Source organism: Cricetulus griseus, unplaced genomic scaffold (genome assembly GCF_003668045.3).
Source record: "Cricetulus griseus strain 17A/GY unplaced genomic scaffold, alternate assembly CriGri-PICRH-1.0 unplaced_scaffold_18, whole genome shotgun sequence".
Lineage (NCBI taxonomy): Eukaryota > Metazoa > Chordata > Mammalia > Rodentia > Cricetidae > Cricetulus > Cricetulus griseus.
In genome coordinates this window covers 286,261-308,671 of record NW_023276897.1, presented here as the reverse complement: position 1 = coordinate 308,671, position 22,411 = coordinate 286,261, and the positions used below count along the sequence as shown (strand labels likewise).

The window sequence follows — 22,411 nt, the reverse complement described above, 5'->3', positions numbered from 1 at the left end:
AAAGCATCATAGTTTGGCAATAGATTTAAACTCTGTTTTTCTCCTACTTAATCATTTTGGGTAAGGTTTTGTCTGTGTTGTTTGCCCTTTTCAATAATCAAGCTTCTATGTCTCTGCAATGTTCATTATTGTCTATTTACTTAGATTCAGTTCTCAACTTCAGTATGGTTTCCAGACTTGTTTGGGGTGGGACTTAGTTTAATCATATTTTTTGTGACCCATTAGTTCATAGTCAATTTGCCTCAGATCTGACACACTTTTTCACATAAAAACTGAAAGGGATAAAATTTCCCTAACACCTACTTCTCTTTGTTTTTAATCTAGTTTTCTCAGTTGGTGTTGACATGGATATTGCGAATCAATTCACTAACAAGAGCAGTGAAAAGGTAAAAATACAGCTGGACCTGAAGGCCAGTGCCTCTGAAGAGGAGACACTTTCAGATCACTATGTCATCCTCAGGAGCCTCGGCAAAGGGAACTTTGCTGAGGTGAAGCTTGCCTACCACCTTCACACAGAGGTGCAAGTTGCTGTCAAGGTACTACACAATGGAACCAACAATGACTTCAGCATAAATACTGAAATTGACATGTATAAAACTTTGAACCACCCGTATATTATCAAGCTGTTCCATATCATCAACACCAAAGAATACACCTATATGGTGTTGGAACATGCTGCTCGTGGAGATCTTGTGAGCTATATTGGGAGGGTGGGCCGTCTGCAGGAGGAGCAGGCCCGGCACATTTTTACACAACTGGTGTGTGCAGTTCACTACTGCCATGATAATGGCATTGCACACAGAGACATCAAGCTAGATAATATCCTGCTTGATGACAAAGGCAGCATCAAGCTGTGCGACTTTGGCCTGGCCACCCGAATCACCCTTGGCCAGGGTACCAAGGGGTTCTGTGGAACCCTGGAATATTGTGCTCCAGAGTTGTTCTCTGGCAAGGAATACGATGCAAAGGCAGTTGACATCTGGAGCCTGGGAGTGGTTTTATATACAACGGTGACTGCATTCTTTCCCTTCAGCGCCAACACCTTTTCAGATGAAGGAGTAGATACTGGATCCCAAGTACCACCTCCCTTACATCCTATCCCAAAACATAGCAACCATCATTATGTAGTTGTTCACTGTGAAGCCTGAGCAGAAGCCCAAGATATTTGACATTAGGCAGCACCAGTGGCTCAAGACGAAGGAAGAATTTGGGAAAATCACACCATCCTTAGAGGCACTCTGGAACAACCTCAATCCCAGCATTGTGGTGGCTATGGGGAGAATGGGCTACTACCCCAAGGACATTAGTACTTGTCTATGTGAGAAGAAATTCAATAACATCATGGCCACGTACCTAATTTTAAACCACAAGTCATCCTGTGAACACTGTAAATATGCTGGGAAATTCTTGCCGGCACGTGTTACTATGTCCCCAGCAGATGCTCTCACTAGCTTTCCAACTCAGAGGGGACTGAGTGAGCCTGCTCTTCGCATCGTGCTGGAGGAACACCAGGTGCATGATGAGAAGGGATCAAGGAAGAAGAGGATGAGAAGCCTGAGCATGCGTGCCCGCTTGTGCTGCCAGCAGAAGAGAATCAAACATCCATGCTCAGCCTCCAAATTGGCTCATAAGGTTACTTACATTAAGAGCAGATCTTTGGCACATGATTTGCAATTGCTCATCCTCAAGATCCCTGTGCTCTGAGAACATTTCTTCTGCATCCCTCTTGTCCTGTGAAACACCCCAGGAAGTGAACACACCCAACAAAAGCTCAGACGTTCAGAGTTCAGGGAGTTACAGGGAGGTCCCTCACATTGTGAACACCACTGCCACATACAACATCCAGAGAGGTTCTCTTCAGACCACATCCAAGAACACCTTGGATGATGTCCCTCCTGAAGGCATACCTGAAATCCAGATATACTACCTTCAGGCAACATCAAAGAAGAGCTTTGAAGATGTCCCTCCTGAAGGCATACCTGAAATCCAGAGATCATGTGGTTGGCAAAAATCTAAGAACAGCTTTGAAGATGTCCCTTCTGAAGACACAACTGAACTCCAGAAATCATCCCTTCAGGAAACATCCAAGAACAGCTTTCATGATGTCCCTCCTGAAGCCATTGATGAAATCCAGAGATCTTCTCTGCAGCAATCATCTCAGAAGAGCTTTGACAATGTCCTCCTTGAAGGCATCCCTGAAATCCAGAGACCTTCCCTTCTGGCTACCTCTAAGAACAGCTTTGAAGATGTTCCTCAAAGAGGTGTAACTGCAGCCTCTGAGAGTCATCTATCGCGAGGTTGGAAGAGGGTGAAGAAGAGAATTGGAAATTGTCTGGGACGACTATGCTGCTGTGTGCCAGCCTCCAAAGGAAGCCATGGTTCTCAGAACGAAGAGGAACCAGTGTTAGTGGAGAGCACTGCAGTCACACACATGCAGATCCATGGGGTGTCCAAAATGCACTCCTGTGTTTCTTAGTCTATATATTTTCAAAAGTCCACTGCAACAATCACAAATGATTTAGCTGAAGGTAGACAACAGAAGATGAGAAGCAGACATTGCAGAGGCATCAAGAATTCATTAGTTAAAATAGGAAAGTATAAGACTGGAGTCAAAGTTTTGGGGGAAGAAAACTGCAAAGGCTATGGAAGAGTGGGAGGGGAAGAAACACTTGAAAATGGATGGCCCAGAAGGAAATAAGAGTCAAGAATCTGAACTACATATTTCAAAGTTCTTAAGACTGTGTTTAGCATATGTCTCTATCTTCTGAAGTGATAAGTCTCTATGAAGGTTGAGACATGGGATAGGAATTTTCCTTGTGTGACTGAAGAGCTGCTGTTGGAGCCCTGCAGGTAGTTAAGATGGCAGTTTGTCTACTACCCCAGGAGAGAAGTCCAGCACAGGAGGAAGTAAGCCATCTTCTTCCATAGGATTCCCCATAGACACCATAGTTAGCAAGGGTAAGTCCCATGGATGGACTTCCATATCATTCTCCTCAGAGTGAAACATTGTGCCAAAATTCAACTCCAATCTGCCTCTGAATTAGAAGTCCTGATGGGACAGTCTCCATGGATTCACCACAGCAATACTTATTTTCTTTCTTTACCTTCAAGATGAGGTCCAAGGGAGATGTTTTGTCACACTGGGGATAGGTGAGCCTCTTCCTCCTCTGGCTCCCTTCTTTGCTGTCCTGTTTGCAGCGTACCTACATCCCTTTGTCCCTCTTATCATAGGAATCACAGTCCCACTGCATGATGCTGTGTCATTTGGCAGTTGGTGAAGGACCCTTTACTGTGGGGCATTTGTCAGAAGCATATTTGTCTCCTAACAGGAATGTGACAGCAAGCTGGAAGGAAATGGGTACCACTGTGGATGGAAAGCAGGGATATTGCTCCACTTTGGAAGGTGGGTATTGCTTGCCTATCTTGGAGCACAGTAGAAAGATGACTTAGTCCACAGTCTTGAAAATACTTTTCATTCAGATACAACATCTGAGGTCAGACATAGACTTAACCGTTTGACCACAAAGTTGAGAAATTCTCCCAGACCTTGTACTTGGTTGTCCTCGTGTGAATGTTGTCTTTAGTGATGTCATGGACACATTCCAGGCAGATCACTGCCGTCTGCAATGAATAGTGGCCACTCAGAAGGGACTGAAGGATAGGACCCATCTGTGGGCCTCGTATGCCCAAAGGCAGCACTGAGGCCACCAATCTAGTCCTGTTGTATGACAGGTGTTTCTGTGATCTGGTCTACAATTGACACTGATCTACAAACAAGCATGAGGCTGCCAAAGCCAGCCTTTAAAATTCCAAAGAAAATGGTCATTGAGTTCATGTTGCAGAGGGACAAAGTCATAATGAGAGACAACACAGTCATTCATTGAGAGGGATCTTGGCATAAGTTGGGGCAATTAGAGCATCTTTCCCCTCTGACACTGTATCGCCTAAACTTTATGGAGAAACAGGTTGTGTAGAGAGGGTGAACACCTTGTCAGCTGTACAGTAGGACAGTCAATCTGAAACTGGCCAGTTACTTACTCTGTACTGGGATGAGGAATTACATACATGAGGGTGGACACACCTTTGCAAGGAAAACTAGCACAAAGCTACTGAACTTCTTACTTATGTGGGCTTAGCTGGTCTATATCACAGGCTGATTACAAAGGCTAGTTCCTGTCCTGGTGTACTTTACTGAAGCCAGGCCCTGGCAAAGGGAATCTTGGGTGCTGTAGCCTGATTAGTCTATACCAGGACAGATGACCTAAGAAAATCACTGGCTCTTGACACAGGTGCTTGTGATTAAAAAGGCAATACTCAATATGAAGAGATGTGATGTTTATTTCTGTTTACTAACATTGGCCTTGATTCTTATGGGAACTTTGTGTGTCCTTACTATGAAAGTCATGCTCCTGCATTTATCCTTTTCTTCTGAGAAAACAGATGTCGGCTGACGCCCCTACTGCCAGTCACTCCCTCCCTCACTTTTTGTCTGCCGCATGGAGCAGGAGCATGTGACAGCTCCTTATAGCAGGACCTTCATAAACATCATCCCAAAACTATCCACAGGTGTCCTCGTCACAGAGGACAATGAGTAGTTGAGATACTTTAGGACATAATGCGTTTGATTGGGACAATACTTAAATATCCCAATTGGCCTATTGACACTGCCAAGATGACCAATTTGGTATGGGTGGGTCACATGGATCCCATAGGTCTACTCCAGGTCTGTTAATGGCAATCTTTTCTCTCCTAATATTTGCAGGGACTTTTGGACATGTTCTTCTATGGAGGCTGATGTTCACCAAGTATATATCCTGACTAATTTAGACAAGAGGACCTTATCTGTAGTGCAAAAAGGAGAGTACCTATGTGTAGACATGTTGCTGGGAGGATACTTTTCCTCCTTGACACGTAGAGCAGGATTCCTGCAAAATACAGGGCAACCATGAAAAATTATTCCCTGAAATCAGACATCCTGAAGAGCCCCTAATGATGTTGGCCTAGTGGATATAACATTGGAAGACAATGGGCATTATATCTGCCTCATTAGTCTTCGAATTACACTAAAAGTAAACCTGCCATCAACACAGGTGTTCTCTTTGGGTAACGTAGAACTCTCACCAAGCTTTTACATTGGTCTATAATATTCTATCTCTTGTAGGTGCTCGGCCGCATTCAGAAACACATGTGCTGGGGATTCTTGACCAGAGGATCTGCACACTCAGTGCTGATGCCAGTGTTGAAAAACTTTGGAAACCATCAAAGGTATTTAAGCATCAAGTCTAAAAAGAATAACCTCTAGATGAGCAGTAGTGACAGGTAATCTTCCAGGCTACATCTCACAACCTATATAGAAACCTCCTAAAGGACAGTAAAGTGTTTTGTTTCTATCTTCACAGGAGAACTCATCTCCAGAAGCCAAAGGACACTGCATGGTTAGATCCTAAAGATGAGATGGTAGCTATTACCATCAAAAATTAAGGAATGTTCCATATCTTTAAATATACAGCTATCTCTCACAGAACTCAATTTTCTTTATTTCCTAGCCCCTGTTCAATTAAACCAATGCTGTCTTTAGAGTTGGATTTGGCTTTCCTCCTCTAAATCCAAGCATGTTGTGAAAATAAACTTCAGAGTTTCTGTGTTATATGAAGAAGCCAATAATGTAATACAGAATAGGAGAAAAACTGGGGACTGTCATTTGTCTTTGCTTGGCTTTCTCTCAAAGTACACATTCCCTAATAATTGTTATTTTCCTTTTGTATATAGCAGGAAAGAAGCCAATGAAGAATTGCCAGACCGCAATCCCTGGATGCTCTGGAAAGAAAATGGGCCACATCTCTTCAAATACACTGGATCCAACTTGCTCGGTTTCAACTGTCACTCTGGCCAGAACTTCAGGTACTGACTTCAATCAACACCAGAACTTCAATCAACAACAGAACTTCAATCAAGATAATGACTTCAACCTGGACCTTCAATCAAGCATCTCTACCAGACATGGACTGGATATATCCCATTCAGGACTTCCGCTAAACTAACGTTTTTCCCCCACAGGACCCTAAAAGGCCTTCTTCGTCCCAGTTCAGCAGGAAGTAGCTTGGAGAATACTATACCCCTTTCCCCACTATTGATACCTAGTTAGGGCTAGTTTGGGTTTGGAAGGAGGTATGCAAGGTTGGACATCTCTTTCAGATGACTTTAAGGCTGGCACAGGTGACACTCTTCCTGCACTTTTTTTTGGGTGTGGTCAGTGTGAGTTAGCAAGGCTTTATATATGATAGTTGCAGGCAAGTGGCTCTCTCTGTACACTCTTCTGCCTGGTGGTACAGGACTTGCTCAGTTGTGTGAGTACTTCCTAATAAACAATCTTGTTTTCAAACTAGTTCTGACTCCATTGTGATCCACATTATTTCCTGATCCTATTTTCCTACCTAACAAACACACACAAACACACACACACACACACACACACACACACACACACACACACACACACACAATAAATGTATGTATCATTTTATGCTCTCCTTCTTCTACACACAAATCCCCCAAACACAAGTAGCCATAAAGACCAGCTGTGTATATGTACAAACACACACACATACACACACACACACACACACACACACACACACTCACTCACTCAGACACAACACACATCTAGGTATCTTTTTGTCATCACATTTCCTACAGACAGGTCCACACTATCTGTCAAAGCCAGTTATTTGAGTATACACACACACCTGTGCCCACACACAAACACACACACACACACACACACACACACACACACACACACAAAAACACATCCTGACATCCTCTTAGTCTACATGTCTCCTACAGACTTATCCCCTACACATAAGATGGTGTCAATACCAGCTACGTATGAATACACACACAAACAGAAACACACACAAGCATACACACACAAAAATCTATTTATCCTTTTAGGCACCCTCTTTCTACAGATAAATCCCACAGTAATAACTAGCTGTCAAGACAGACTATATAAGTATATACATACTCTCTCTCTCTCTCTCTCTCTCTCTCTCTCATGCACACTACAAACACACACATATTTCTATGTATTTTTAGACACCCCCAATCCTACATACAATTCCCACACACATAGCTAGAAAAAAGACCATATATAAATACACACACACACACACACACACACACACACACACACACACACACGTAGGAATCTTTTAGGCGCACCTTTCCTACACACAAATCACACACACATAACTATCTGTTAACACCAGCTATAAAAGTATACACCAACAGACACACACACACACACACACACACACACACACACACACACACACACACACAGACAGACACATGTACACAATGTTGTATCCCTTAGGCAACGCCTCTTCTACATACAGATCACCCACATGTAACTAGCTGTCACAAACAGCTATATAAGTAACCAAACACACACATATCTAAGTATCCTTTGTGCTCCACCCTCATCTAGACATATCCTACACACAATACTAGGTGTCAAGACCATATATATAAATGCACAGACACACACACACACACACACACACACACACACACACACACACACACCTAGGTGTCCTTTTAGGTACCCTCTCTCCTACAGACAAATACCCATTAGCTGTCAAGAGCAGTTATATAAGTATATATACATACACACACACACACACACACACACACACACACACACATGACTAAGTATACTTTATGCACCTTCTCTCATACAGACATATCCTACACACACAACTAGCTAGGTAAATATAAACCCAAAACCACCCACCCCCACACCACATCCTGAAAACATTTTAGGCACCCCTTCTACTGCAGATAAATCTCCATACTCATGTAGGTGTCAAAACCAGCTATATAAATAATCACACACACACACTTACACACACATACAAACACAAAGACCTAGGCACCTCCTCTCCTACAAAAAAGTTCCCAAACATAAGTAGGTGTCAATACTACCCATATAAATACACACACACACACACACACACACACACACACACACACACACACACACACACTAACAAACACCGATAGGTGTCAAGTTCTACTAGGTATACGTGTGATCTGCTTAAGAGAGGATTTGCCATTCAGTACATGAAACATAGGGTTGACTAATGGGATTTCTCAGTAAGGGAAGGGACAGAGTGTGCATGTGTGTTTGTGGTTGCTTGTATGTATGTCAGATCATACTGTACATATGCTCAAGTTACAAACTTCACTATAACACATGCCCACATATATACATGTTCACTCACACTCAAACACAAAGCCATGTATGTGCCTGGCAAGGTGTCAGATTCTGCAAGGACCCCTTCATCAACAGCAGAACACTAGGTATACATACATACATACATACATACATACATACATACATACATACATATATTCTTTCCCATGCATGCACGTACACAAAGGGATAAGTGTAGGGTTGTATTATGTATGGCCTCCCCTAGAGCTGAAGCCCCAAAGTCAGGCCTGTGTTTCAGGGTCTGTTCTCTTCTAAACAGATCACATATGTAGAACTAAGTGTCAGGTTACTTAGGTACCTCCTGATCCCATAAAATGGTGCAATGCACAAATATGGGTACTTGATCAGTACTCTAGATACCCCCACCCTAGTGACAAAATTCTCAGTACATACACATAGATAAGGATAGGCCCTACAGTCAGAGATCTGGTTCTTCATGCTAATTCCTCCCTGCAGGGAAAACTCCCCCAAACAGGGATACTCGCGTGGTCTGCCATGTTCAACCTCACCCACAAATACTGCCAGCAACACACTACTTGACTTGAATTTGTACTGGGTATCCTCCTCTATAAAACAATATTACACACAGGAATCTAGTTGCAGGTCCTACTAGGTGTCACCACTTCTGTAGCCAAAGCCTCAAACAAAAGCAAGGCTTCGTGAGGATCTACCACATATTTCCTCCTACACATCCAAAACCTGCAAATAGATGGAGAGATAGGTTTCAGCTCCTGCTTATTACCACATCCCCAACAGCAAAAGTGCTTATGTGCTTTGTACCACATCCCCAACAGCAAAAGTAACACCTACACATATAGATCAAGATAACCATTCATGCTAGGAAGCTCCTCCCGTATCTGTTCTTCCATGTTTTATACTCACATCTAAAGAATGAGAGCTTAGAACAGGAGATGTATAGGACCTACAGCTAGTTTACTGATATTCCTATATACTCCTCACTATAGCCAAATGCCAGGTACATAGCCACACACTCAAACACACTTAGGTACCCATGTATGTATGAAACCATTCACATACTCATCAACCATATAATCAAATCCTGTTTACACACAACCATCTATGCGCTTCTACAACTAGTTGTCCATCTCCCTACATCAAAGCATGTACATACACATGCATAAAGAGAAAACTCAGAGAGGGGAGAGATTCAGAGATAGAGACAGAAGTCAGAAAGATAGATAGATAGATAGATAGATAGATAGATAGATAGATAGTATTCTGAGTCAGGTCCATTGTTAATACTCCATTATATTCAAAGCTGTCACTCAGGACTAGGTGTCAGGTTCTGTCTGATAGTGCTTCCCATATACCCAAAGTTCCTATACAAAACTAGTTTACCAGTATGAACACACTGCCTTATCATAAATGTCAGGTACATAGCCAGACACCCAGAAACACACTCGGGCAAAAATACTCCAACAGACACATGCATATATTCAATGAACTTGCACCATTCCTTCAATTCCAGGAAGGTATGACCCATACAGTTAATGCCCCATACACCCTTCTGGTTGTCATGTCTTGTGAGTTAGAGCCATCCCCAAAGTAAATAAACCCCACAAACAACTCTAGCCTTTAGGTTCTGTGAGGTATCCCAAATACAGGCCAAAGCCCTATTTTACACACATACATGAGCACACACACAAACACACAAACACACACACACACACACACACACACACACACACACACACACAGAGAGAGAGAGAGAGAGAGAGAGAGACACACTTCAATTGGGAATCCTCCTCACCTTTTTAGTGCCTGCTATAAGTGTGTGAAATAAACCTGCATGGAAGAATAGAAGTTTTAAAAATGGACAGATGTCATGGAGAAAACAAACCAAGATCCAGGACAATAAAATTCCATGTGTGATATTAATTAAGGAAGTTAATCACACACAGAAAGTATCTCAAGCATTTGGATTTGAGGAATCTGGCTACTCTCATCGAAGCAACTCCAATCTTAATATGACATCCTACAGGTTTCTGATATATATTATGATGTCTTCTCTGAGAAACCATGTCAGCACCTGTGTTTGGACATTTATTTGCCACTATATGAAACAAGAATTCCTTCTATTATTGCATACAACTGTTGAATTTTTGCCCAAATCCTTTAAGGCAAAAACATTTTGCTTGAGAAAAATTGTAAAACATTGGGAATGGAGGGTAGGGCATGCAGTTAAGATATAATAAGGGTATGCTTCTTTTCCCAGTGTCAAGAGCCTCCTAACAGATTAAGCCACATACCTGAACCCACATTCAAAGGGCCTAATTAGGTCCAATATAGGTTCCTCAGCTACTGTCCAGAGTCCATGAGCTCCTATTACCTGGGTCTTTCCTCTCTTCAACTGACCTCATGCAGCTAAACCTGGTGCTTGGCTGTGGGTCACTATATCTGCTTCCATTATTTACTGGAACTAAACCCTATTATATACTGGACTTTGTTGCCTCCCCAAGGGAGGCTTTACCCCTCTTAGGAATGCGTGGTTTGCTGGTGAGATGGTAGGAAGTAAAGGAATGGGAGAGAGGGTGGGAGGAGGAATAGAGGTTAGCAATTTAAATAAAAATAGATGAATATAATAGAGTTTAAAATAAAAAGGTACTTCTTGTTCTTGTAGAGTCTGTATTTCATTTACCACCAACCAGGACAAGCAATAAACAGCCTCATGTAATCCCAGCTCCAGGAGAAGGGCTATTTTCTTCTAGTGTCTTTGAGCACATTACCATGCATACATACACACACATACACACACACATATATATGTGGACATTATATATATATATATATATATATATATATATATATATATATATTATATACACACACATACACACACATATATGTAGACATTATATATATTATTTGCATATAAGCCATATATACATATACATTAAATGCATATATATTTATTTATATACATAAATTAAAATACGTGTGTAAAATCTTTTTTAAGAAAAGGTTTTCTTTGGTTTAAGAATTTAAGAATCTAGCAATACTCTATAGCACCAAAAGTTATAACCTGAAACAGATATTGGGGTTCACGCTGAACTTCAGAGAAGCAAATCATCCAAATTACCAGAGTGTTCTCACCTCTGACAATGATCAGAGTGAAGGCGAGTTCTGCTGAACCTCAGATTGCATCTGCAGACTACATTGCTTCTCACCAAATCATAGACTACACATGAGACAGCACTAAGAGCCTTATATTCTTTGTAGTAATGGGATTAAATGCATGAACTCTGTTTCTCTTTTAGATTGATTTGCTCTCATGTAATTCAGGATGGTCTTGAAATCACAGAGATCCATCTGCCTGTATCTCCTGTGTATTGGGATTAAAAGACTGTGCCACCAATGTCCAGCTTTGATGGCTAACTAGTATGACAGTTTTTGCATTATGATCTTCATTGTCTTTATTAGATGATAAACAATATGTCACCACAATAGTTAAAATATTAGCATCTCAGTGCCCCACGGAGTCGATCAATATGAAAGCAATAATACAAATTGTATTATGGCAAATGTTCAATTCTCAACTCTCTATATTAAGACTCCTATTTGAACAAGCTACCAGTAAAAAATATCATCATGATTTTATTTCAAAATAGAAAGTCTTCAAAGAACACAGGGAGGATGCAGGAATTCTTGTTTCCTTTTTTCCAACTGTAATATGTCTGTCTTTAGATATATTGAGCTATGTAAATAATTATCCATTTATTATGTTAAGTTAAAAATCATTAAGTCTTTCTCAACTTGTTATTAATGAGAGTGGAAAGAGAAATACAACAATGTACAACAATATGATGGTATTAAAATCAACTGCTTCAGACAATATCGGTGCTAAGGAAATAATAGGATATCCTAAGAAAGGGTGTTATCTTAAGAAAAATCCTAGGATAACACAAATAGATTTTCAATATTTGAACAAACATTAAAAACCTCACTAGATCATCCTATGTGGTAAATGTGTCTAAACATCTACATGTTGATATATAGCAAATCTTATGACCAGCAAAGGATATTTTGCCAATATTTCTGGTATAATTAAACAATGAATTTTACATTTTTACTCTTGTACTCTAATAGCCATAATAGTTCCTAAAAATCCATACTTGTATATTTGAAACAACACATATTGTCCAGGGTCATTTCTTGTAAACTCATCAGACTACAATGACATTATTAATGAAATATTTCTTGAAATACAGTGGCTAGAAACCAGTAGGCTCATGGCTGTTTCTTGACATAAGGAATTATATCTAGGTCTGAATAAAAAAGGAGAAAAAAAACTCCCTTTCTGTCAGGATGTCAAGGTAACTTTTCATGATATTTCAGTAGCTCCCTTGATCCTGCTGAGATAACCTGGCAGCTATATAAAAGGGGGCTCCCTGTTCCAATTCTGCTGCTGTGTCAGAGCATTCCAGTCTTGGTAGCCAGCAGAGATTATATTTCTTTTAAATGTGTACCTGACAGAAAAGGTTCTAGTTGGTGTCAAGCTCCAATGTTCCTAGAACCTTCTAATCACTCGTGGTCTGTCCGATTTTCAGCATCTTATTTGGGTAATAGAAAGATGGAACATATTCTTATTAGAAGAGTTGCAAAGAAAATCTGTGATAGCTAACACTGGAAATTACCACCAAGAATCAAGTGTTATTTAAAAGTTGCACATCTCACAGATGATCAAGTGTTAAAATATTTATTCAAAGAGCCCAAGTTGTATTGAAAAAAGGAAGACATCAATCTTTATCAGTCTCTAATTCCTAATGCTGTTAAGTGAATATTGTACTTTACAGTCAGCCACTCCCAAAATACTCACAATGCAAATATTTTATTTCCTTCAGTTATTTTTCAATTTATCTTATAATTGGAATTTTAATTCAAAAGCTCCTATTTATAATGCACTCTAGAAGCCATCACTATTCTTTGTAATAACTGCACCATGTTGATGAGAGTTGCATCTCCCCTCTCCTCACTTAAATCTGTGGTGAAATATTATATCAAATGAACTGAACTCAGTATCACCAGGATTTTTAGCAGCTGAGCAGATGCCTTCTACAGACAAACTGATTAGGAAATAAATGTAAAACCTTTGCAAAAGATAAGCAATTATTTCTTGACCATGTTACCAAATGAATGTTCTCAATGTGTTTAAGATTTCTGGAGTTGCCCTTTCTATAAAAGGTTGAGTTGTGTGCCATGTGATTACCATACTTGATGTTAACACTTCATACAAGGTGGCATAGAGGCATCACTGATGTGGGATATCCTTTTGTATGCAGCAAATATTTGTTGCTTTCATTAGTTAATGAATAAAGCTCTTTTGTACAGTGGCCAAGAAGAATAGAGCCAGGCATTAGATCCAAACAAAGATGTTTATAGAAAGTAGGCAGAGTCAGGAAGAAGCCATTTAGTCACCTGGGAACTGAGATCTGAGGTAACATGAAATGAGCCTCATGGCAAAATAAAGACTAATAGAAATGTTTAATTTAATTGTGAGAGCTAGTCAGTAATATGCCTGAGTCATTGGCCAAACAAATATAATGAACATTAAGTCTCAGGATGATTCTTTCCTAAATGACTGTGGGGACCAGTGGACAGAAGAGAAATTAGTCAAGGGGGACTGGGTGGGACAGAAAACATCCAGTTACATTCATCACTTTAATTATTATGAGGGTGGAAGCCATGTGTAACATCGATATTTAGAAGGAAGATGGGCAAGACTGGTAGCATCTCTAATGTGTAACCTAATATCCTATCATAGTAAAGAATTAAAACTCTTCCTTTCAACCTAGAGTACTGGTTCTCAATCTTTGCAATATGCTGATCCTTTAATAGAGTTCCTCATGTTCTTGTGACTGCTGAACCATAACATTATGTCATAGCTGTAATTTTGCTACTACAAATCATAATATAAATATCTGATATGCAGGATATCCAATATTTGTCTCCCAAAGTGCCTCTGAGGAACAGGTTGAGAACCATTTATCTAAATGATGTAGATGGATTTGTAGTTAACTATTAGAATATACATGATGCATGGATTATAAAGTTAAATACTTAATAACCCAATCAACACAAAAGGGAAAGAAAGAAGCAATGAGCAGTTTAAAAACAAGGCTAAGCCTTCATCCAGTAACTGATTGAAGCAGAAGCAAACAGCCAGAGCTAAACACTGAACTGAATCTAGTTTCAGAGATAGGGGTAGAGATGAGCAAATGTGTCAAGACCAGGGTGGAGAAACCCACAGAAACAGCTGACCTGAACAATGGGGAGCTCATGTTCCCTAGACTGATAGCTGGGAAACCAGCCTATCACACTTCCAGAACCCTGAGTCTGGATGTCAGTTGGAGGGCTGGTTAATCCATTCAACTCTGGTAGAGGATCAGTAGTTCTCTCTATTACACAAAGGGATTTTGGAACCCATTCCACATAGAGGGATAATCTCTCAGCCTATACATGGGGGAGGGTCTAGGCCCTACTCCAAATGATATGAGAGAATTTGAATATGCCTCATGGAAGGTCCCACCCTCCCTGGGGAGCAAAAGAAGCGAAGGGATTGTTGGTCAATAAGTGTCAGCTGAGGATGTCAGGAAATGGGACATGGAATGGTCCTGCAAAAGAATCTTGTTTCTAATATAAAGCTATAAAAAAGGAAAAAAATATACAAAGGCCAATACTTCTCTCACTGTGTGAGGAGCTCCAAGCTGTTCTAGAACTATTACAGGTTTTGTATTTTAAATTTTCTAGCTAAATAGTCAAGTATGCAACATCTTATGGCATTCCTTATTTCACAAAAGTTAATTTTAAATAATGTTTGTTTTTCTTTAAGACTTTCTTTTTAAAAGCCTTAAAAGAATCATAATGTATAACATATTTATCTACAATGTACTTTTGAAGCATTCCTCTTAATAATAATGGGGAATTTTTTTGTTAGGTATGAAATGGCTTTCTTTATTAGAAAAATTTTAAGCTATTAATATCAAATACATCAGTTCATTACACTGTTGTAATTATAAAGGGGAGGTATTTGAGCTACTGATGCTCATGGCCACCTCCAAACTACATCTCTGTATCAGTTTGAATCATATTGGGGCCCATTTCACCATAGAGTAATCTCTTGCATTATCCTAATGAGCATTTATGCTTTTTGTGAAAACAGTTGGTTTTATGAGTCAGCTTTGACGCTAACATCAGATTCTCTCTCCAAGCTCTGCCTTCTCTAACTCATAGCTGTCTAAATGCATTCCTTGTGCCTGTTACTTAGTTACAGTTAAGGGGAGGATATGCAGAGAACAGGCAGACCATGTGTTTACAGACAGCACTAGAGAAACCAGAATTGTTGAACATTGAGGTTTTGTTCCTCGATGGAAGGTATTTACAAGCTTGTCCTGTCCAGAAGACTGGAATGGATGTTTTATAATAGCCTTGTGATCCTTTACTATCTGTAGGGCCAAGCCTTACATGAATTATCCATTCTTATAAACGAAATCCAATACAGATTGCAATACTTTTTGCTATTATGCTTAGGACAAACCCTTCCTAGAGCTGTGGTTGGAATACAAAATGAAATGAAAACAATATTTTAAAATGGAAAAATATGTAAAAACTAAATGACTCAGGGTCAGACTCCAGAAGCTTGAAACAGCATGGGTAACTAAGTCAGGTGGAACTTAATTTTCTTCATGCTTCTCTATAGGTCATTTATCAGATGGCTGTAAAGGTTTCAGGAACCCCCTCTGAGGACAATGGGAATCAGAGAGAAAATGTCCAGATCTCATCAGATATAATGAAAGCTATATTCTAAGAAAATAAGGTGGTCTACAGAAAGCAAAAAAGCAATAATAAATATAAATATGCTCTTCAAGATTAACATAAAATGTGTTCTCTCTCCTAGATATACTCCCATGTATTTATTTTTATTACTTTTTATATATTTGAACAGCCATCCTATGAAGACACTGCTAACCCCATACAGAAGAACTGATTCTATGGTCTATGTTCAAACCAGTATGAGGCTAGTCTTATTGTATTGAGATGCTTATGATTTCATTTTCATGTCTAAACAACATGGAGATAAACTATTGATGACAATTGATATGCAATCATCCTGAGGTATTCATCTTCAATATGAGCTAGTCTACAGATTTATGCAAATCTTGGTGTGTTGGCAAGAGTTCTTGAAGCTCTTTATTATCACCTGTCAAGACCAATATTGATTAGGTAACTCTTCAAATGTGAATGTGTAGGGGAAGCTGTAGCCATGCCTACTTTGGGCTGGCTACAGGTGTGCCTGACCATGTTTGCAAGGTCGTGGTCAGGGTGAAATAGTGTGACTGCGTTTTCTCTTTAGGTTTCTCATTTGGGCTTGCATACAGACCTCTGCCACGCCAGCTGGCTAGGTTGCTCTGTAAGTAAGGCTTTTCCCTATTAAATAACCTTATATTTCTACCTGACTCCATATTGGTAATTTCCCACTATATCTGGTTGTCAGGAGTGGGATATTGGAAACCTACACCCCATTTGGGACAGGCTCTGGGTTTCATCAGGCCCGAGGCCTAGGCCTGGAAACTGCCCTCTCTCCACAGGCGTTCCTGTTCTGGATTCTTACCTTCTGCACTGATGCCAACAAATCAGGTAAGGCAGGTTATAAAGCAGGTGAGGTAAGTAAAGTAGTTGAAAGTCCATATACATCTGTACAGAAGGCAGAATTATAAGCAATTCTCATGGTACTTATGGATTTTCAGAAACTCTTAATATAGTTACTGATCTCAATATGCAGAGAGAATCATGTTACACATTGGGACTGCAGAATTCATTCCTGATATTACAGAATTAACTTCTCTGTTTTTACAATTACAGGAAACAATCAGAAACAGAAGTAATCCTATATACATTACACATATCAGATCCCATATAGGTCTGCCAGGCCCACTAGCACAAGACAATGATGAGATTGATTGTTTATTAATTGGAAGTGTGCTAAAAGCTTCAGAATTTCATAAGAAACATCATGTAAATAGCAAAGGTTTGAAAAAGGACTTCATCATTTGACAACAAGCCAAGCAGATAGTGAGAAACTGTCCTACTTGTTCCTTTTATAATCAAACTCCATTGCCAGCAGGTTGTAATCCAAAGGGCATTAAGAGAAATGAGGTTTGGCAGATGGATGTCTTTCACTATGCAGAATTTGGAAATTTGAAATATGCATCATACTATAGACACATTCTCAGGGTTCCAATGGGCTACTGCTTTTAACTCTGAAAATTTTTTTTCTGTTATTCCACACCTGCTAGTGGTGATGGCAGTTATGTGTATACCTACACAAATAAAAACAATGCTCCGGCATATGTCTCCACAAAATCGAACAGTTTTTTAATATGTTGTAACATAAAGCGTGTTACTGGTATACCACACAACACTACAGGACAAGCAGTGGTTGAGAGATCTAATAGAACACTTAAGGAGATGCTCAACAAATAAGCTTGGAAGACTAAACCCCCCCAAACATAGGTTGCATAATGATTTTTTAACACTAAACTTTCTTAATGCCAACAAAAAAGGACAAACAGCTGCAGAAAGACACTGGACGATGAAAAAAACTTCTGAATTGAATCAGCCAGTATACTTCAAAGATGTACTAACCTCTGTATGGAAACCAGGACATGTGTTACGATGGGGTAGGTGTTTTGCATTGGTTTCCTCAGGAGAAGAAAAACTTTGGATACCATCAAAGTTGATCAAGATTCGAGTGGAAAAGGAAAAACCTCTCGACGAGGACAAATGACAGGTAATCTACTAAGGTATATCTCATAAACTAAATAGAAACCTCCCAAAGGAAAGGGAAGTATTTTGCTTTTGTCTTCACAGGAAAACTCATTTCCAGAAGTCAAACAGCACTGCATGGGTAGATACTTAAGAAGAGAAGGTAGCTATAACCATCAAACCAAAGGAACGTGCCATATGGTAAACTTTACAGCTGTCTTTCAGAGAACTCTATTTCTCCTTGTTTCCTAGTCCTTATTCAGTTAAACAATTGCTGGATTTACAGGTGGATTTGGCTTTCCTCCCCTAAAATCCAAGCACATTATTTAATTAAACTTTAGTGTTTCTGTGTTGTATCAAGAAGCCAATTGATGTAATACAGAATTAAAGAAGAATTTAGGGACTGTCTTTGTCTTTTCTTGGATCTTTCTCTCAAGGTGTACACCCTCTCATAATTGTTATGCTTTCCTGGTTGCATTCCCCATCATGTGTACATACACAAGCAAACATTTCTCTGCTAACTGTTTATGTTTGAGTCCCACACAGCCAATGAAGACCTGCCTGACAGCAATCCCTGGACACCCTGGGAAGAAAATGGGCCACACCTCCTCGACTCCACTGGATCCAACTTGCTCCATTTCAACTGACACTCCGGCCTGAGGTTCGGGTACTGACTTCAATCAAGTTGAGGATTTCAAGCGAGATCTTCAATCAACTGAATCCCATCTAACATGGACTGGATACAATTCTTTCAAGACTTTCACTATACTAACATTTTCTTCCTACAGGACCCCAAATGACTATCATCATCCCATTTCAGCAGGAAGTAACTCGGAGGATGCTACCTCCCCTCGCCCCATTGTTGTCACTTAGGATAGTGTATATACCTAGTTAGGGATAGCTTCCTATTGTTTATGGTTAGGATTGGAACGAGGGGTTCAGGCTTGGATACCTCTGTCAGATAACTTTAGGGTTTAGTTAAAATAGACAGTTAGGATGTGACATAAGCAGATTGTTGTATCTTCTTATATTTTACCTTTATGATTGTTAATTTTGGATACTTTAAACTGTTAAGTTTTAATCCTCTTTTAGACTGAAAGGGGAATTGTAGGGGAAGCTGTAGCCATGCCTACTTAGGGGCTGGCTACAGGTGTGCCTGACCACGCTTTCGAGGGCATGGTCAGTGTGACGTAGTGTGACTGCACTTTCTCTTTCCATTTCTCTTTTGGGCTTGCATACAGACCTCTGCCACGCCAGCTGGCTAGGTTGCTCTGTAAGTAAGGCTTTTCCCTATTAAATAACCTTATATATCTACCTGACTCCGTATTGGTAATTTCCCACTATATGAAGGTTACAAACTGATCATCAGGAAGATTCAATAACATCGCAGGAAAACTGATCCTGCACATTATGTTGACAACATCCTTTTAGCAGATTCTAATAATGAAACATTAGAACAATTGTCTGAAAGGATGAAGGAAGTTCGTCTTCATTGGGTGTTACAGATTGCCCCAGAAAAGGTACAAAGAGGAGATTCTATTAATTTCTTAGGATACAAGATAGGCTTACAAAGTATCAGACATCAAAAGGTATAAATTAGAATAGAACATTACCAAACCTGTAGTACTCTTCAGAAACTACTAGGGGAAATTTCTCAACTACAGACAATATGTGGTGTGGAAGGCCATGATTTAAATCATTTAAAACTGGCAGTTAAAAAGGACAAAGACTTAAACAGTCCACGAGTATCATCTGCTGAAACAGAAAAAGAATTACAGTGGGTGGAAAGCAGAATACTGGATGCACATGTAGATCATCTAGACCCTAATTTAGACCTTATTTTGGTCATCCAGAGAATACCCTTCTGGGATTCTGATGCAGAGAGATGATGTTATATTGGACTGGATATTTCTGCCACATAAACAGAATAAAAAGCTGAAGATGTACATTGAAATCTTTTCTGATTTGATTCTAAAGGGCAAATTAAGACTTTGTCAACTGACTGAAAACAATCCAGCAGAAATTATAGTACCTTTAAATAATCAGGAAATTTCCTCCTTATGGAGGACAATGAATACTGGCAGACCACTCTTACTGAGTTTTTGGGGAAAATTAGCAACAATTATCCCAAAACAGACAGATTTAAATCCAAAGAATGACAATCTGGATCCTTCCACTTATTATAAGACAAACCCCTATTTCTGGAGTTCATACCTTCTACACTGATGCCAACAAATCAGGTAAGGCAGGTTATAAAGCTGGTGAGGTAGGTAAAGAAGTTCAAATGCCATATGCCTCTGTACAGAAGCAAGAATTATATGAAATCCTTATGGTACTTATGGATTTTACAGAGCCTCTCAATATAATAATGGATTCTCAATATACACAGAGTTCACTTGTACATTGAGACTGCAAATTTCGTTCTTGATGATATAGAATTAACTTTACTGTTTATAAAATTACAGGACACAATCAGGAATAGAATTAATCATTCACATATATATATGTATATATACATATACATATATATATATATGTATATATCCCAAACATAGGTTACATAATTCCTTATTAACACTAAACTTGCTTACTGCTAATGAGAAATGACAATCAGGTGCAGAAAGACACTGGACTAAGGAAAAACCTGCAGAACTGAATCAGCCTGTGTCCTTCAAATATTTACTAACTTCTATATGGAAACCAGGACATGTGTTATTTTGGATTAGGTGTTTTGCATTTGGTTCCACAGGAGAAGAAAAACTTCAAAGTTGATCAAAATTCAAGTTGAGAAGGAAAAACCTCACGACTAGTAGAAATGGCAGTAATCTACCAAGGTATATCATACACTGGATGAACAACTCATAAAGAAAAGGGAAGTATTTTTTCTTTTCACCGGAAATCTCATAACCAGAAGTCAAAGGACACTACATGAGTAACAGAGAAGGTTACTATAACCATCCTAAAAAAGAACTCTGTCATATGTTAAAAATTCATAGATGAATCTACACTTATTTCTCTTTGTTTCCTAGTCCCCATTCAATTAAATCAAAGCTGGATTAAGAGGTGGATTTTGGTTTCCTCTTCTAAATCCAAGCACATTGTTAAAATTAACTTCAGAGTTTCTGTATTATGTCAAGAAGCCAATTGATATAATACAGAATAAGCAAAAACTGGGAATGCCAGTCGTCTGTCTTGACTCTCATTATTGTTATTTCCCCCATTGTAATTTCTCCCTTTCCCAGTATGCATGCATATACAAGGAACAAACACTGGCTCCACAGCGGAGGTCCCACAGTCTGCCCAGTCCTCCTAACTGGCACCCAGATTCAGAGTGCTTGGTTTCGTCCAATGTTGGTTCCCCAGCTTACAACAGGAGTCCCTTGCTCTTCTTAGGTTAGGTCAACTGGTTCTGTAGGTTTCATGGAGCAGTGTTATTACTTATGAATGCCTAATCTTCAATTGCCTTGTCTCTAGCCAGCTTTTCTAACTTGAATTATCCCATTTATGTTTATGTTTTGCCTCTGGCTTTTTACCATTCTTTATTCTATATATCGTTCTTTCCTTCTTACTCTCTGGCTGGCCATGTGCCTGGGTGCCTGGCCCATAGTGTCCTCCACTCCTTCTCCTTTTCTCAATCCTCACTCTTCTCTAGAGCCTAGGTTTCTCTTCCTATTTATTCTCTCTGCCAGGCAGCCCTGCCCATTCATCTCCAGCCTAGATATTGACTGGTCATCTCTTTATTAGACCAATCAGCTGTTTCAGAAAGGCAAAGTAACACAGCTTAACAGAGTTGATCTAATGCAACATTAAGGAATACAACACATGAAGGTTGGGTTTAAATGAGTCCACAAGACACAAGATTAGTGATAAATAGGTATGTTTTAGGGAAGTACTTACACAAATAATAGGAAAGAAGTGCTGTGGTCATTCTGTTCTAGAAATGCAGTCTCTGCCTTTCCAATGATGTCACCACAATGCAAGAGAGTGAGCCATCTCCTCCTATTCCTCATAATGGGTCACCTGTGCTCATTTGAAACTATACCCATAGATTGTAGCCACTACTGCAAGTTCACTAGCAAACAAAGATGCCGCTACAGACATTTCTATGCATCATTAAACAAATATTCCACAGCATAAAGGAACATAACATATTTTTTTGGTTTTTCAAGACACAGTTAATCTGTATAGTTTTGGATCCTATTCTAGCACATGCTCTGCAGACCAGGCTGGCCTTGAACTCACAGAGATATTCCTGCCTCTGCCTCCTGAGTGATGCAATTAAAGGCATGAACTCACAACACCCGGTGAATATAACACATCTTAAACTAATACTCCACAACAACAGGG

General features: G+C 39.6%; 1 protein-coding gene across 1 annotated transcript; it reads left to right on the top strand.

The window, feature by feature from the left end:
- Nucleotides 1-344: 344 nt before the first annotated feature.
- LOC100755238 (sperm motility kinase-like) lies at nucleotides 345-1,704 on the top strand. Its single transcript, XM_027434199.1, has 2 exons — nucleotides 345-1,076; nucleotides 1,129-1,704. Exons 1-2 carry the CDS (start codon nucleotides 345-347, stop codon nucleotides 1,702-1,704), a joined length of 1,308 nt encoding a protein of 435 aa, XP_027290000.1.
- The last annotated feature ends 20,707 nt before the right edge of the window (nucleotides 1,705-22,411 follow it).

What these genes read in the sequence shown, in the direction of transcription:
- LOC100755238 (XM_027434199.1), top strand. Translation starts at nt 345, where the DNA reads ATGGATATTGCGAATCAATTCACTAACAAGAGCAGTGAAAAGGTAAAA. An exon ending in GAGTAGATACTGGATCCCAA is followed by an intron (nt 1,077 to 1,128) that starts GTACCACCTCCC and finishes ATCATTATGTAG; the next exon opens with TTGTTCACTGTGAAGCCTGA.